Source organism: Dipodomys spectabilis, unplaced genomic scaffold, assembly GCF_019054845.1.
Source record: "Dipodomys spectabilis isolate Male_0828 unplaced genomic scaffold, ASM1905484v1 ptg000432l, whole genome shotgun sequence".
Classification (NCBI taxonomy): domain Eukaryota; kingdom Metazoa; phylum Chordata; class Mammalia; order Rodentia; family Heteromyidae; genus Dipodomys; species Dipodomys spectabilis.
In genome coordinates, this window is record NW_024871109.1 from 340099 (window position 1) to 354853 (window position 14755).

At 58.8% G+C, this 14755-nt stretch overlaps 1 protein-coding gene across 3 annotated transcripts; it reads left to right on the forward strand.

The window, feature by feature from the left end:
- Positions 1-58: 58 nt before the first annotated feature.
- Sall3 (spalt like transcription factor 3) lies at positions 59-14127 on the forward strand. 3 transcript variants are annotated; one of them, XM_042668340.1, is made up of 4 exons: positions 59-140; positions 6184-6186; positions 9179-12564; positions 13630-14127. In XM_042668340.1, the coding sequence occupies exons 1-4, from the start codon at positions 59-61 to the stop codon at positions 14059-14061; spliced, it is 3903 nt and encodes a 1300-aa protein (XP_042524274.1). In that variant the 3' UTR covers positions 14062-14127. The 3 variants fall into 3 exon arrangements, with proteins under 3 accessions (XP_042524274.1, XP_042524275.1, XP_042524272.1); XM_042668341.1 differs by lacking the exon at positions 6184-6186 and having other exon boundaries at positions 9179-12001; positions 12218-12564; XM_042668338.1 differs by lacking the exon at positions 6184-6186.
- Positions 14128-14755: the final 628 nt, after the last annotated feature.

A 14755-nucleotide genomic window follows, 5' to 3' on the forward strand; every position in this document is an offset into this window, starting at 1 on the left:
CCGCCGGCCGCCCCGCGGATGCCGCGGCCCCGCGCGGGCCCCGAGCGCCGCTAGCAGCATGTCTCGGCGCAAGCAGGCCAAGCCCCAGCACCTCAGGTCGGACGAGGAACTGCCGCCGCCGGACGGGGCTCCGGAGCACGGTGAGGGCCGCGCGGCGGCCGGGGGGGTCGGGGCGCCCTCTCCGGACGGGCAGCGCGGGCGGCGGGGAGGCCGCGCCGACCCGGACGGGAGAAAGTTCTCCGGTGCCCGCCAGTAAGTGTCGGCGCCGCGTCCCGGGGTCCGCCGGAGGCGCCAGGAGTTACGGGGCCGAGCGAACTTGGCTCCGCTCCCCGGGCGGGCGCGGGGCGGCGCGGTGCCGGGAGGGACCCGGAGGCGCCCTGTCGGCCCCGCCGTCGCCCGGGCCGGGCTGGGCTCGGCGGCGCCTCCGGGCCGCGCCGGGACCCCGGCCGGGCCCAGCCGCGGGGGTCGCGCCCGGGACTCGGCGCCGCCGGACGCGGGCCGCGAGACCCCCGCCGGGGCAGCTTTGTCCGGCCGCCGTGGCCGGTGCTCGGCGGTGCGCGCAGAGACCCCCCGGGGTCCTCGCCGCCGCCGCGGCCCCGGTCCCGGCGGCCGTCGGTCCCGGCCGGGCAGAGGGGCCGCGGACAGCCTGCGACTCCGCGCCTCGCTAATGGCCGCCTCGGGAGGGCGCGGGCCGGGCCGGCGCTGCTCGCCGCGGGGCTCCCGCGCCTTCCCGGCGGCTCGCGAGGTTCCCTCCGGCCGCGCGGGGCGGGGTTGGGGTCCTCGCCCGTCCTCGGGTGGCAACTTCCGAGCCCCGGAAGTTCGAAACGGGCGGCAGCCGGGCTCCCCGCCGCCCCACGCGCCCGGCGCGAAGTTGGGGGCGCCGGGGACCCGCGTCCTCGGCTCGCCCCGCGGGGTTCCGGGGCGCCGGAGGAGCCGGCCCGCCCGCACGGGAGTCACTCCGCCTGAAGCGAGGGGGAAGGCGCGGGGCGCGGGGCCGGAGCGGGGCGGCGGGGCCCGGGCGAGAACCGGCGACGCGCCGAGGGACAAAGCGCCGTGGTCGCGGGTGTCCGCGGGCCGCGTCTTCCCGGGCGGCCCTCGCCCGCTCGGTGGCGACGCGGCCGCGTGGTCGCTTCGCCGCGCCCGGGTGAAAACCGCCGGCCTCGCTCCGAGAGCCGCGCCCGGCCCAGCCGCGCCCGCACGCGCCTTCTGGGAAGGCGGCTTCGGCCCGGAGCGGGGCCGGGGCGCCGCCGCTCCCCGCCGGCTGCAGCCCCGACGTGGGGCGCGGGGAGCCGCCCGGGGTCGCCCGGCCCGGAGCCCCCGCGGGCCGGGGCCGGGCGCGCGTTCCCACGCCCGCCGCGGGGCGTCAGGCCGGCCGCGCCCCGACCCCTCCGCGGCGGCCGCTGCACGGGCCGGGAGTGTTTGTCAAACGGGACCGGAGCGAGGTGCCAAGTAAACCTCGCCGTCCCGGAGGCCGAGGGGCGGACTGAGCTGAGCCAGGGCGAGGGAACGTTCTGGAAGCCAGGCAGGCGGCGTCCCCGGGCCGCGCCGGGGTGGCTCGCGAAGCCGCGGGTCCATGTGCGTGCGGGGAGCGGAAGGCGGCGGCCGCGCCCGGCCCGCACCGGCCCGCCGCGGGGAGCCTCCGTTTTTATGGCACTTTCCCGGCCGGGCTTCAGGCCGGCAGCGGACGAGGAGTTCCCGGAAACAGCGTTCCTGGCCCGCCGGGGCGGCCGTGCGCGCCAATCCCCGGGTTGCCCTTTTGTGACAGCCGCGGAGGACCGGCCCCGCACGCGCCCCGCCCCGGCCCGCGCCTTCCGCCCCGGGACCGACGCGCTGCAGCCCCGGGCAGGGGAACCCCCGCCGCCGGCACCACCAGCTGGAGGTGCTTTTCCCTGAGAAGTACAAGTTTTTCCGTAAAGTTCCCAAGGCGGCGGCCTCGGCTCCCAGCTGGAAGTTTGGGGTGTGAGTGCCGTCCTGCGCCGCACGAAACGCAACCTCCGGGTCCCAGAAGGAAAGCGCGCACTGGGGAGGGACAAAAGGCCGCGGTGACTGGAAGCAGGGCCGCCCTGCGCGCCGGGTGTTGGCACTCGCTGCCTCCGTGTTTTCACTCAGTGCCAGCTTACAGTACATGGCCGTCTTTAAAGCCCTTTAAACGTGGGGAGCCTGTGACCTACGAATCTGCCCGTGGAATTCAGAGCTTAAATGAGGGAGGGAAGGCCACCAGCCCGGTGGAGAGGTCTTTTTTCTTTTATCTGTAATGCAGTTTCCTCCACCCCCACCCCAGCGCACATTTACAATTCAGCCTACCAAAAGGGACAATGCAGAAGCCACTTTCTATCCGCCACCGGCAGCGTGCTGCCTTGAAACAGGAAAGGTAGAAAGTCAGTAACCTGAGAAAAGGGAAAGCAGGACTTGAAAATACTTTAAAAACAACGCTTTGAAAACCGTTTTAACATGCGGATTTCAGTGAACCACAGAAACGGGTTTCAGCCCAGCCATGCCACAGAGCTGGGGCATTTTTACGCACCGTGCATTTTAAACTTTTAACAGCAAACGCACAAACCAGTATTTTGAGATGTGTTCGGAGCCAGGGAAAGGAAAAGGCGAGGAATAACAGCGGGAGGTACTTAGCAACTGATTATTTTTGTATCTGAGATGACAATTGTGTCCCCTTCACTCAGCCCTAAGCTCCTCTCCAGGAGAGAATGTTTTCTCGCGGGAGGGGTGTGGGGCAGCCACATTACAAGCACGGTTTCTGTTCTGAGCACCGACCATCCGTGGGGAATTAGCATTCTTCAATGTGAGTATTCGCACGGGCTCTTTAAATTCACCAAAGACCTTCTTAGTGGCTAGCAGCATTCTCTGCCACCATTTCTCAATGCAGGAAAATACTCTCAAGAAGCAGAAAATTATTAATTAATTTATCGCTGTTTTACTGGCTTTTCTTTCCCCACATGAACTCAACTGGTTTCCAGAATAAGAGAAACCAACATTTCATTCAGATAGTCTCTCTCATGAAGGTGTGAACTAATTGTACTGCTGGTGGAGCTGCTTTGTAATTACAGCTTATGTTAAGTTGCCACACACTGAAGAAGTCGTCAAACATAAAAGCTACGTGATAATCAAATGCTTTAATATTACGTGAAACTTTTTATTTTAAAAATACCATCAGGATTTTCTTTAAATTTCAACATTGATTTAAGCTGTAGTACACTGCGTGATGGGATTGGTAAGTAGACAGCATGTCAGGGTACAGGAAGCATAGGAAATTAATCGGAATAATACAGTGGATTGGCTGTGGGATGTTAGAGACCAGAAGGATGTGCTTCTCAATTAAAGGAAAAGGTTCTCACGTTTGACACCAAAAAAAGCAGATGACAGCAGTGTGGTGGGCGAGCATTTGCCTGTGTTCCTGTCTTTCCAGCCCTCTTTAGTTCTTGGAGCAGTTGGGAATCTGACCCCTTTGCCTCCTCTGCCCTTGGCGAGGCGTGAAAGCCGTCTGTGTCAATGGGTGTGGGGTGTGTGGGACCTGCAGAGCACTGGCCGGCCGGGCCGCTGTGTCTGAAGGTGGGCCGCAAGGAGGGCTTTGTGAAGCCTGGCTGGCAAACCTCGGTTAGCCCTGCCAGGGGTGGCCACTAGATGTCAAGCTCATAACACAATTAGTGCATCTGCTGTTGACCTTGGCAACAGGAGGCCGCACACTTGTGTTAAGTGTGAACACAGTCTGAGAGTTAACTAGAAATCTTGCAAGTTCGTTCCGCACAGGGCAGCTTATCAAATGCCACCTAGCCCAGCTCAAGTGTTGATGGTTCTCAGAAGAGAACCCCGCTTCCTTCTGAGAACCCGTTTCATTAACCCTGCGGGTGCCGAGGCACATAGTCCTCACCTGGCATTACTGCCTGTCCCTCTCCGTGGCCCTGGCTGATTCTTTTGTGCAGAATCCCAGGCTCTTCCAGGGTGTTTTTCTGCATGGGAGCAAACTTCTGAGGTGACAAGGAGGATGGGGATGATTTAATCCCAGCTCCTGGGGGAGCAGTTGCTGGTTGCCTTTTCCCTGGATACGGCCGGGCGGCAGAGCCAGGGTAGGCTCCGGCGCTGTTGAGATGCAGGCACATCTGCAGCTAGCTTGGTTTCATTTGTGCCGTGGATTTGAAAACGTGTGTGCGCGGTGTAGATGCTTTTCATGAGGCATGCCATCAAATAGGAGTGAGTCACACCAGGGCGATCTTGAAGACCTTACCCTCTGTTCCCCAGCCATCTCATCTCAACCCAAAGTGACTTGACAAAACTCCCTCACCAAATCTGGACTTTTTCTGTTGTTGTTGTTGGCCTCTGCTGACACATTGCAGGTTTCTGTTTCTCATTAGGCACAGATAGCAGTGTGAGTGTGTTCACTGTGCTTGTGAGCACAGCATAGCAGCTGGTTGAAAGGACAATTGTGTGGCTTTGAAGTGCAACAAACACGGCATTCTGGTGCCGAGGGGCCGAGCGCTCACGCGCTGACACTCGGTGTGCCTTGTGCTCGCTTCCCACGGAGACGCGCTCCGTCCCCAGTGCTCACCCACAGCCGAGCACGGCGGGCGCTTGGGGCCTCGGCCACAGGTGGCCGTGACTTCACCAATTTGCGATGTGGGCCACTGAGTGCGTGTGTGGGTCAGCCCGGGTTTGAGCGGAGCAAGGGTGCCCTCCACCGTTCGGCTCCGTGAGCGCACGCGGCCGGGCTGGGGAGGAAGGACAGGATTTCTTTCTATTGCGCCTGGAATTTCTTCTACATTGTTAAACACAGTGGGGGTCTCTATTTGTCTCCTCCTGTGCCGCAGCTTGGGTTCCGTATGTGATAATTCATCTTTCTTTATGGGATTCAAGGCTATCATAAGGAGTTAAAAAGAATTAATTTGCAAGAAAACAAGTGTCTCCTAACAATTTAGGAAAACTTGAAAAATGCTCACTAGATTTTTAAGGGATGTGAAGGTAAGTAGGAAGTGTGATTTCCTGTCCTGTGTGGCATTTTAAAGAAATTAAAGAGGTGAAGTTAACAGGCTTTTTCCTGTGCTAAACCAGTTTAGCCACTCCCTTTGTTAATTGTAGTGAATTAAAAATATGTTACCAGATTGTAACAGAACCAAGTCCTTAGCAAAATTATCCAAGCTCTCTCTGACTACTTCTTTGTAATTGGTGAGCTTATGCACCAGGCGCTGAACTCCTGAAAAGAGAAAATAAAAAGCCTCGTTAGGAGCTGCATTTAGAAATGGTTAAAGCAAGCAGCGTGTCAGATACCCGTATATGCTACAGCAGTGCTTTTCACATGTGACTTTGAAAAGGTCATGGCAAAAAATTTTGCCTGTCTTCTGACACACTGTTCTCTGAAAGATGAGAAGGTGGTACACATGCATTTTCTGACACAGATCGGAATTCAAGCAGAGAGGCTGCGTTAGGGATTTCTTTTATGATGAGCTAATCAAGCCTAAATACCGGATATTTTTGTTCGACACGCTGTTTCGTCTAGGTGTAGAAAACTACATGTATTTTTTTTAATGGCCATGGTGAAGCTTTCCACGTCGAAGGCGGGGCTCGGAAGGCTCCGGAAGGCTCCGGCGTTTCTCCCAGTCCTGTGCAAACCAGCGCAACTCACCTAACGGCACAGACGCGTGGTGCTGTGTAAATAGCAAACACCGATGGCTGCAAATCAACCAAAAATCACCATTTTTCAGCCTCTTTAGCGTGCAGGTGACCGTGGTTGCACGGAGGCCCGGCCTCGGTTTGGTTCCAGTGAGCGGTCAGTTTCCCAGAAGCAGAGAGGAGTGTGGTCCTTTGCTAGAAACAACTGCTTCTGCCGGGACGGAGGCCAGTGGTCGGCCACAGCACTTGGTGAGATGGCTGGCATTTTTCTTGTCGTCTTAGTGCTACCCTTACGTACTATAAAATTCCCTCTCAGCCCCTTGCCTACTTACAGTTTAAATTGCTTAGTTGAAGAACTGGAATGCAAAAAAAAAAATTAATTGGACGCTAATGATAATGTTTACAATGCTTGTTTTTTAATTCCTCCCCTTAAAGGAAAGGAAAATTTAATTGGTAATAAATTTCTCATTTGAGATCTTCTCCCTGACAAAATTTTTACCTTGAAATAAAAATTCTGAGCCATATTAAGCAATGAGTGTGATAACTTTTAGTTTTAGAGCATAATAGCCAGTTCAAAATGCAAGTTTAATTAAAAGATTGGTTAAGTGCATTTTAAGTACATTTGAGTGTGACACAATACTTGCTTAAACTAAGATGGCAGGGTTGAGGGGCTGTAGCCGTGATAGGACAATAGGTTTTTTTGTTATGGAGAACACAAAAATAAATAATGTGCAGTTAGATGCTGTATTCTATGCCTTGCTCTGTGCCTTTAGTAATTGAAATGAGAGCCACAGAAGCAGGTTACACAGATCTCCTTCCTTCTCTATGGAGTGCATCAGAGTCAGCACCTGGACCTGTGCTCCACCAGCACCCACTGCCATTCTTTGCGCCCCAAACCACTTCCTTTCAGTCCTTGCCCCGTAGCAGTTTATTTCCACATTGGAAATTAGTCTTCCATTTGTATTCATGGTCATCGCGACCGTCTTAAGAAATGTCTGCCTACCTGTAGCTTTTATGGAATGCGAGTCCCTTTCAGATGTCGAGCACACATTGTCCTTTGAGCATGGAAAATAACAATGGAGGTCACCTTAATATATTGGTGTTTTTATACCAAGCCTACTGGAAATTACAAGTGGCGACTCTCATTCTGTAAGATATGTGAATTGGAGATTTTTTCCCCCTTCACTAGCTGTAGTTTTTTAGATATTTTAGGAAAAAAATTATGAATGTTTTCTTATAAATAAATTTTTACTTATTTTCATTTCCTTCAGTTCATTAACATAATGAACTCTTACCAGGTCAAAATGGTCAGAACGCCATTTTTCATCATTTCCTTTAGTTTTGAAGGACTACAGATAAATGATTATTGTGCTTTGAAAAGCACTTCTCCTTCAGGTTGGGGTTACCATTAAAACTGCATTAAACAAAATGGCATTATCTGACAGAGTGCTTCAGTGCTCTGTGCATACTTCCCACCGATCAGAAGCAGTTGTAATTTAGCATCCTTTCAAAGGGAAACATCGAAATGACCAGAGGGGAACTGATCCAGATTCCATGCATCTACAAGTGAACCCTAAAAATACTTAGCACATAAAAAACACTAATGGGAATGTGAAAATGCAAATCTTTACGGCAAACAGATTTGTTTGGGTCAAGACCTTCCAGAAAAGCAGGAGATCTTTGTGTAAAACAAAGTGTTTCTCTGTGTCACATGCTATAGTTTGTTACAAAGAAAATCTGGGGAATGTTCATTTGCAAAGAGAATTGCTTACAGTTATGTAAATTAATTCAACCCTGAACTCACTTTTAGTGATATCGTAGTCAGCTCAACTTTCCAGCATTTTCTCAGGAAACAACTATCCCTAATGCATGTTCCAAATTTAAAAAAAAGTTCTTGTAATAAGCTTTACATACTTTGATATTGTAAAATTTAAAGTTTATAAACCATGTGAATGATTTGGCATTGTGTAAGCTGTATATTTTCCCTCCTTTAAGGAGTTACCTACAGCAAAACTTTCAGGGAATAGGAAATTTTAACTTGAGATTTCATTTTTAGAAAGTATTTAAAGTAGTTGTCTATTATAAGTTTAAAATACTGGAAAACAACTTTTTTAAATGCTCGTTGTTATTTGTGTATGCATTTGGTTATGAAGATGAGCTTTGTTTAATGCCCACTTATTTTAAGAGGTGAGTCTGAAGAACATTCCACAATTAGAGAAATTTGAAAACAAGTTCTTGGCATTTTGTAAAAAAAACAAGTGGAATTTCAGACGGCCTCTTATTCACACCTCCCCATTAAGAAATTCTTTATTTAAAGATTTTAGGCATTTTTCTCCTGTTCCCTAACCATAGCAGGTTTGCAGTTAGAGTTTGCATACATTGAGCCAGTTGAGTGGAGGCCATTTGTTTTGTTAATGCGCCTATCCGCTGTAGGATCTGCAGTGTCTTTGCTCCCAGCTACCCTCAACCTCATTACATACCTATTACATTCCAATGAGGCCTCCCCGCCGGCCTCGCTCTGAATTTAGTTAAAGGTGCCGGGTTCCTGGCCAGCCAGGGAAATGCTCCTGGCATGCTGCTGCCCAGTGTCTGGGTAGCTGGGGTAGCGGCCTCGTGGAGAGCCCACCCAGGCCAGGACAGCAGCAGTTGGCTTCCGTGGGCGCTAAAACCCAATGCTCAGCTGAACTCGGGGCCCAGGGGAGAATTGGGAGACGTTATTACTATGTCATCGTTATTGTTTTATTATTATCATGATTCTATTGTATTATTATCATTATGATGTTGTTGTTATCATCACTGTTTTTAAGCAGGCTCGTGTTAGAACAGCCAACCGTCTCCGGACCGGCCGGAGGACTTTGGCACCGAGGTTGGCCCGTTCCACAAAGGCCGATGGGTCACTGTCACCCACTGCCAGGACCAGGGGTGCGGGCACAGCACCTGGCGGGCACGCAGGACCGGGGGTGCGGGCATAGCATCTGGCGGGCGCAGCACCTGGCGGGCACAGCACCTGGCGGGCACGCAGGACCGGGGGTGCGGGCGCAGCACCTGGCGGGCACGCAGGACCAGGGGTGCGGGCATAGCATCTGGCGGGCGCAGCACCTGGCGGGCACGCAGGACACGGGGTGCGGGCACAGCACCTGGCGGGCACGCAGGACCAGGGGTGCGGGCGCAGCACCTGGTGGGCGCGCAGGACACGGGGTGCGGGCACAGCACCTGGTGGGCGCGCAGGACACGGGGTGTGGGCAGGCCCGGCGATCCCGCCCAGCGCCCGCGTGGGGTCGTCCCCAGGCGCCGTGGGTTGGTCAGGGGCTGCCGACGGCACTGCGCGGGGGAAGCGCCGCAGCCACGCGCAAAGCCCGTTCACTGCGGGCCTGGCCTGAGCCGCCCTGTTCCCTTCCGGCGGGGGGGGGGGGCGTCCCGGGGGTCCCCGCGTGGGCCCCGCGCACGGGGAAGGTCACGGCCCGGCCGCCGTGGGGTTTCCTTAAGGAGCAGCCGGGGGGGCGCGGGGGGGGGGGCGCGGCCCCGCACGCAGGCAGCGCTGACGGCTGTGCTTGTCCCGCAGGCCCCGGGGACGGCGCGGAGGACGCGGACAGCGGGCACGACAGCCGCAGCGGCGGCGAGGAGACCAGCGTGTGCGAGCGGTGCTGCGCCGAGTTCTTCAAGTGGACCGACTTCCTGCGGCACAAGGAGAGCTGCGCCGAGCACCCGCTGGTGCTGATCGTGCGCGAGGATGAGCCCGCCCCGCCCGCCGACGACCTTCCCGAACCTTCTCCCGCCAGCTCCCCGGGCGGCGAGCGCGCCGACAGCGAGGCGGCCGCCGAGGAGGCGGGCGCGCCCGAGGCGGGTGAGGGGAAGGCGGCGGCCGCGGAGGCCGAGCCCATGGACGTGGAGGCGCCGCCCGCCGAGCCGGGCCCGCCGGGCCCCGCCGCGCCCGCGCCCGCCGCGCGGCCCCCCGCGCCCGCGCCCGCCTTCGGCGTGCCCAGCACCAACGTGACGCTGGAGACGCTGCTGGGCACCAAGGTGGCCGTGGCGCAGTTCTCGCAGGGCGCGCGCGCGGGGGCCGCGGCGGGCGCGGGCGCCGTGCCCGCCATCCTGGAGCAGCTCGTGGCCCTGCAGCAGCAGCAGATCCACCAGCTGCAGCTCATCGAGCAGATCCGCAGCCAGGTGGCCCTCATGAGCCGCGCGCCCGCGCCCGCGCGCGCCCCGCCGCGCCCCGCCGCGCCCGCGCCGCTCCAGGGCCCGGCCCCGCACGCCACCCTGCCGCTGTCCGCGGGCCCGGGCCCCGCCGCCGCCCCGTCGGCGGCCTTCGAGGGCCCCCAGGCCCTGCCCGCTGCGGGCTCCGGGGGCCCCGCGGAGCCCGGGGCCCTGGCGGCCTCCGCGGCCGGCCCGGGCGCTGCGGCCTCGGCCTCGGCGGCGGGCGGCGCGTCCCAGCCGCAGAGCGCGTCCACGTCTCCGGCCCTGGCCCCCGGGCCGCCCCCAGGCTCCGGCCCCGGACTGCCAAACCCCCTGCTACCTCAGACCTCGGCTGCCGGCGGCGGCAGCAGCAGCGTCATCTTCCCCAACCCGCTGGTCAGCATCGCCGCCACGGCCAACGCGCTGGACCCGCTGTCGGCCCTCATGAAGCACCGCAAGGGCAAGCCCCCCAACGTGTCAGTGTTCGAGCCCAAGGCCAGCGCCGAGGACCCCTTCTTCAAGCACAAGTGCAGGTTCTGCGCCAAGGTCTTCGGCAGCGACAGCGCGCTGCAGATCCACCTGCGCTCGCACACCGGGGAGCGGCCCTTCAAGTGCAACATCTGCGGGAACCGCTTCTCCACCAAGGGCAACCTGAAGGTGCACTTCCAGAGGCACAAGGAGAAGTACCCCCACATCCAGATGAACCCCTACCCCGTCCCCGAGTACCTAGACAACGTGCCCACCTGCTCGGGGATCCCCTACGGCATGTCGCTGCCCCCTGAGAAGCCGGTGACTACCTGGCTGGACAGCAAGCCCGTGCTGCCCACGGTGCCCACGTCCGTGGGGCTGCAGCTGCCCCCGACCATCACAGGCACCCACAGCTACAGCGACTCCCCCAGCGTTACCCCTGCCAGCCGCTCCCCACAGAGGCCCTCCCCTGCGTCCAGCGACTGCATGTCCCCGGGCCTCAGCCACGTGGAGTCTGGCCTGGCGGGGCCGGCCGAGTCTCCACAGCCGCTCCTCGGCGGGCCTGCTCTGACGAAAACTGAGCCGGTCAGCCTGCCCTGTGCCAGTGCCAGAACCGGAGAGGCTCCCGTGGTGGCAGGGCAGGTGGGCGGACTGCCCACATCCTCGGCCACCACCGTCACGGACAGCGCCTCCGCGAGCCTGGGCAGCCCCGGGCTTCCTGCCGTCTCTGACCAGTTCAAGGCCCAGTTTCCCTTTGGTGGGCTGCTCGATTCCATGCAGACGTCGGAGACCTCGAAACTGCAGCAGCTGGTAGAGAACATCGACAAAAAGATGACCGACCCCAACCAATGTGTGATCTGCCACCGTGTGCTGAGCTGCCAGAGCGCGCTCAAGATGCACTACCGGACGCACACGGGTGAGCGGCCCTTCAAGTGCAAGATCTGCGGCCGTGCCTTCACCACCAAAGGCAACCTGAAGACGCACTTCGGGGTACACCGCGCCAAGCCGCCCCTGCGCGTGCAGCACTCCTGCCCCATCTGCCAGAAGAAGTTCACCAACGCCGTGGTCCTGCAGCAGCACATCCGCATGCACATGGGCGGGCAGATCCCCAACACGCCGCTGCCCGATGGCTTCCAGGACGCCATGGACGCCGAGCTGCCCTTCGACGACAAGAGCGCGGAGACGCTGAGCGGCTACGACGACGACATCGATGACAACTCCATGGAGGAGGACGCGGAGCTCAAAGACACAGCCAGCGACTCGTCCAAACCGCTCCTCTCCTTCTCGGGGTCTTGTCCACCCTCGCCCCCCTCGGTCATCTCCAGCATTGCCGCCCTGGAGAATCAGATGAAGATGATCGACTCGGTCATGAACTGCCCGCAGCTGGCTGGCTTGAAGTCCGTGGAGAACGGGTCCGGGGACAGCGACCGCCTGAGCAACGACTCGTCCTCAGCTGCGGGAGACCTGGAGAGCAGGAGCGCCGGCAGCCCCGCCCTGTCCGAGTCCGAATCCTCGCAGGCACTGTCACCCGCCAACAGCCACGGGGAGAGCTTCCGCTCCAAGTCCCCCGGCCTCGGCGCCCAGGAGGATCCTCAAGAGATTCCCCTCAAGACAGAGAGGCCCGACAGCCCGCCCGCCGGCCCCGGGAACGGAGGCGCCCTGGACCTGACGGCGGGCCCCCCCGGCCGGCCGGCCATCAAGGAGGAGACCCCCTTTGGCCTGCTGTTCCTCAACAGAGAGCGCGGTAAGTGTGCGAGCACTGTGTGTGGTGTCTGTGGGAAGCCCTTCGCTTGCAAGAGCGCGCTGGAAATCCACCACCGCAGCCATACCAAGGAACGGCCGTTTGTCTGCACGGTCTGCAGGCGGGGCTGTTCCACTATGGGTAATTTAAAGCAGCACTTACTGACGCACAGATTGAAAGAGCTGCCTTCTCAGGTATTTGACCCCAACTCTACCCTAGGTCCCAGCCACAGCACTCCTGGCCTGGTCGCTAGTCCCACGCCAACCATGATCAAGATGGAAGTGAACGGTCACGTCAAGGCCCCTGTGCCGGGTGAGGGTCCGCCCCCACCCCTGCCCGCCGGAGTCCCGCTCCCTACGGGGCCCCAGGCCGTGATGAGCCCCGGTCTGGCACCCATGCTGGCCCCCCCGCCGCGCCGGACTCCAAAGCAGCATAACTGCCAGTCATGCGGGAAGACCTTCTCCTCAGCCAGTGCCCTGCAGATCCACGAGCGCACCCACACCGGGGAGAAGCCCTTCGGCTGTACCATCTGCGGCCGGGCCTTCACCACCAAGGGCAACCTCAAGGTAAGAGGGCCTCCACTTTAGCCGTGGTGGTGCTGTGAGCCTCCGCCCGCCCGGCTGCCATAGAGACGGCTGTCACCTCCCCCAGGGCCCTGGCGGGGTGTGAGGCACAGGTGCAGAGGTTCCGTGCGTGTGCGGTGAGGCAAGGGAGTGAGTCTTCCTCGGTGTTGTGTGGGTGCGTGGCTGTGCACACGTGCTCTCTCTGTACGTTCCGTGAAGCAGTAGAGAGGGGAGCGGAGGCCCGGGCTCCATGCAGCGGTGCGGCCATCCTCCCCTCCGACAGCCTCCACCCTCCTGAGTCCTGGCATGGTGGCTAACTTGGCCTTAAAGCACAAAAAATACACAGACAGTACAGGGGTGAGGCTTGCTCTGTGACTTCTGGAATGACCCATTGCCTGTGTCGCTGCTGAGAGGACCAGTGGGTGGGTGAAAAGCTTCTGAGCACTTTGTGGCCTGGAGAAAAAGAGACACAGGAGTGTGGGTCTACGTAAGACCACCGTGGCCCTGTCCATCCTCCTGGAGGACCCCTGGCCAGCATCGCTGCTGCACTGTGCCTGGGTCTGTCTCCCGAATGCAGGAGCACCCACCGAGACCGCCCGTCTGGGCCTCAGCAGACCGCAGGGGCAGCCAAAGGCCAGTGCCTGCGGCTCATGTAAAAGCCGCCTGCCGGCTGCGTTGCTGCCAGAGGCCCCAGTGCTTCACAAGTGAAGCTTCCTCGTGTGAGGCAGCGAGAGGAGAGGGGCAGTCACACCGTTCTCATTCCAGAGGTCTGGGGGTGGCGGGGGGGGGGGGGGGCGGGTAACCAAACCCAGGACAAGGCCTCTCATTCTTGAAGTTCTAGAAGGTTCTCTGGTGACCTTCTGGGATTTGTATTACGAGAGGGACCGCCTTATCAGAATTGTTAACTGAGAGATCAGGTTCATTAGCTTCCTTGATGGTTTCCTTGCTGGATTTATAAGAGGAAAGGCCGCAGCATGCTCAGGAACGTTTGTCCGCGCGCAGCGGCGGACGGGGCGCCCTGGTGGTGCTGGCTCACTGGCCGGTGGCTTGTCTCCGTGTCTCGCGCAGGTACACATGGGGACGCACATGTGGAATAACGCACCCGCGCGGCGTGGCCGCCGCCTGTCTGTGGACAACCCCATGGCCCTGCTGGGCGGGGACGCCCTCAAGTTCTCCGAGATGCTGCAGAAGGACCTGGCGGCCCGGGCCATGAACGTGGACCCCAGCTTTTGGAACCAGTATGCGGCCGCCATCACGAACGGGCTGGCCATGAAGAACAACGAGATCTCCGTCATCCAGAACGGAGGCGTGCCCCCACTCCCAGTAAGTCTAGGCGGAGGCGCCATCCCCCCCCTGGGCGCCGGGACCGGCACGGTGGACAAGCTACGCACGGGCAGCAGCCCGCCCATGGTCAGCCTGGACAAGGCAAGCTCCGAGGCCGGAGCCGGCCGGCCGTTCACCAGGTTCATTGAGGATAACAAGGAGATTGGTATCAACTAGCGGCCGGCACCCGGGCCCTGCCCGTCCGCTCTGCCCCACACCCACATTTTGCAGTTTGAGCGTCAGGCTTCGGACCCTCTATCCTAGATTCTCATGAACATTTTACTCATGGCAGAATGTACTTTCACCGTGTAGCTGCCAAAAGGTGGTCTGGTGAGCGCAACAGGGGTTCTGACTGTTAAGAACCCCGCAACCTTCTCCACAAACCCCAGTCTCCAACAGGGCTCAGAAAACTGCCTTAGGAACAGAGAGAGCTCAGACCATAGCCAACCTTGTTACCCTCTGAGGGAGCCGTGCCCCGTGGCATCCCAGCCAGCCCCCTCCCGCAGATCTATTCCCGTTAGATAGGAACTTGAACTATGTTTTAGGAACTCTTCGTCTCAAAGGAGTGGTTTGGTGTTGCCACTGCTGTGTATTACGACCGTGTCTTTGTCGGTAGTATTTATAATGTTAAGATAATGCGGGTAACAGACAATAAAATAGCCCAACTTCAAATGAAGCTTTTGTACTGCAGAATACATCTGGCTATGTGATTTTTTTTTTTAAAGCAAGACTTGTGTTACTATAAGTACGAGGATTATCCAGTGCAGGCAGGGTTGTGGCGCTCTGTTGGGAAAGATCGCATGCTTCTCCTGTGCGGGTGCCTGTCCTGACGAGCCTTCCCTCCCTCCGCTCCTTTTTTAATTTAAGTGTT

Excerpts from the sequence above, each read along its gene's own strand:
- Sall3 (XM_042668340.1), top strand. The coding sequence starts at position 59 with ATGTCTCGGCGCAAGCAGGCCAAGCCCCAGCACCTCAGGTCGGACGAG. Across the intron at positions 12,565-13,629 it reads CCACCAAGGGCAACCTCAAG|GTACACATGGGGACGCACAT; the intron begins GTAAGAGGGCCT and ends TGTCTCGCGCAG.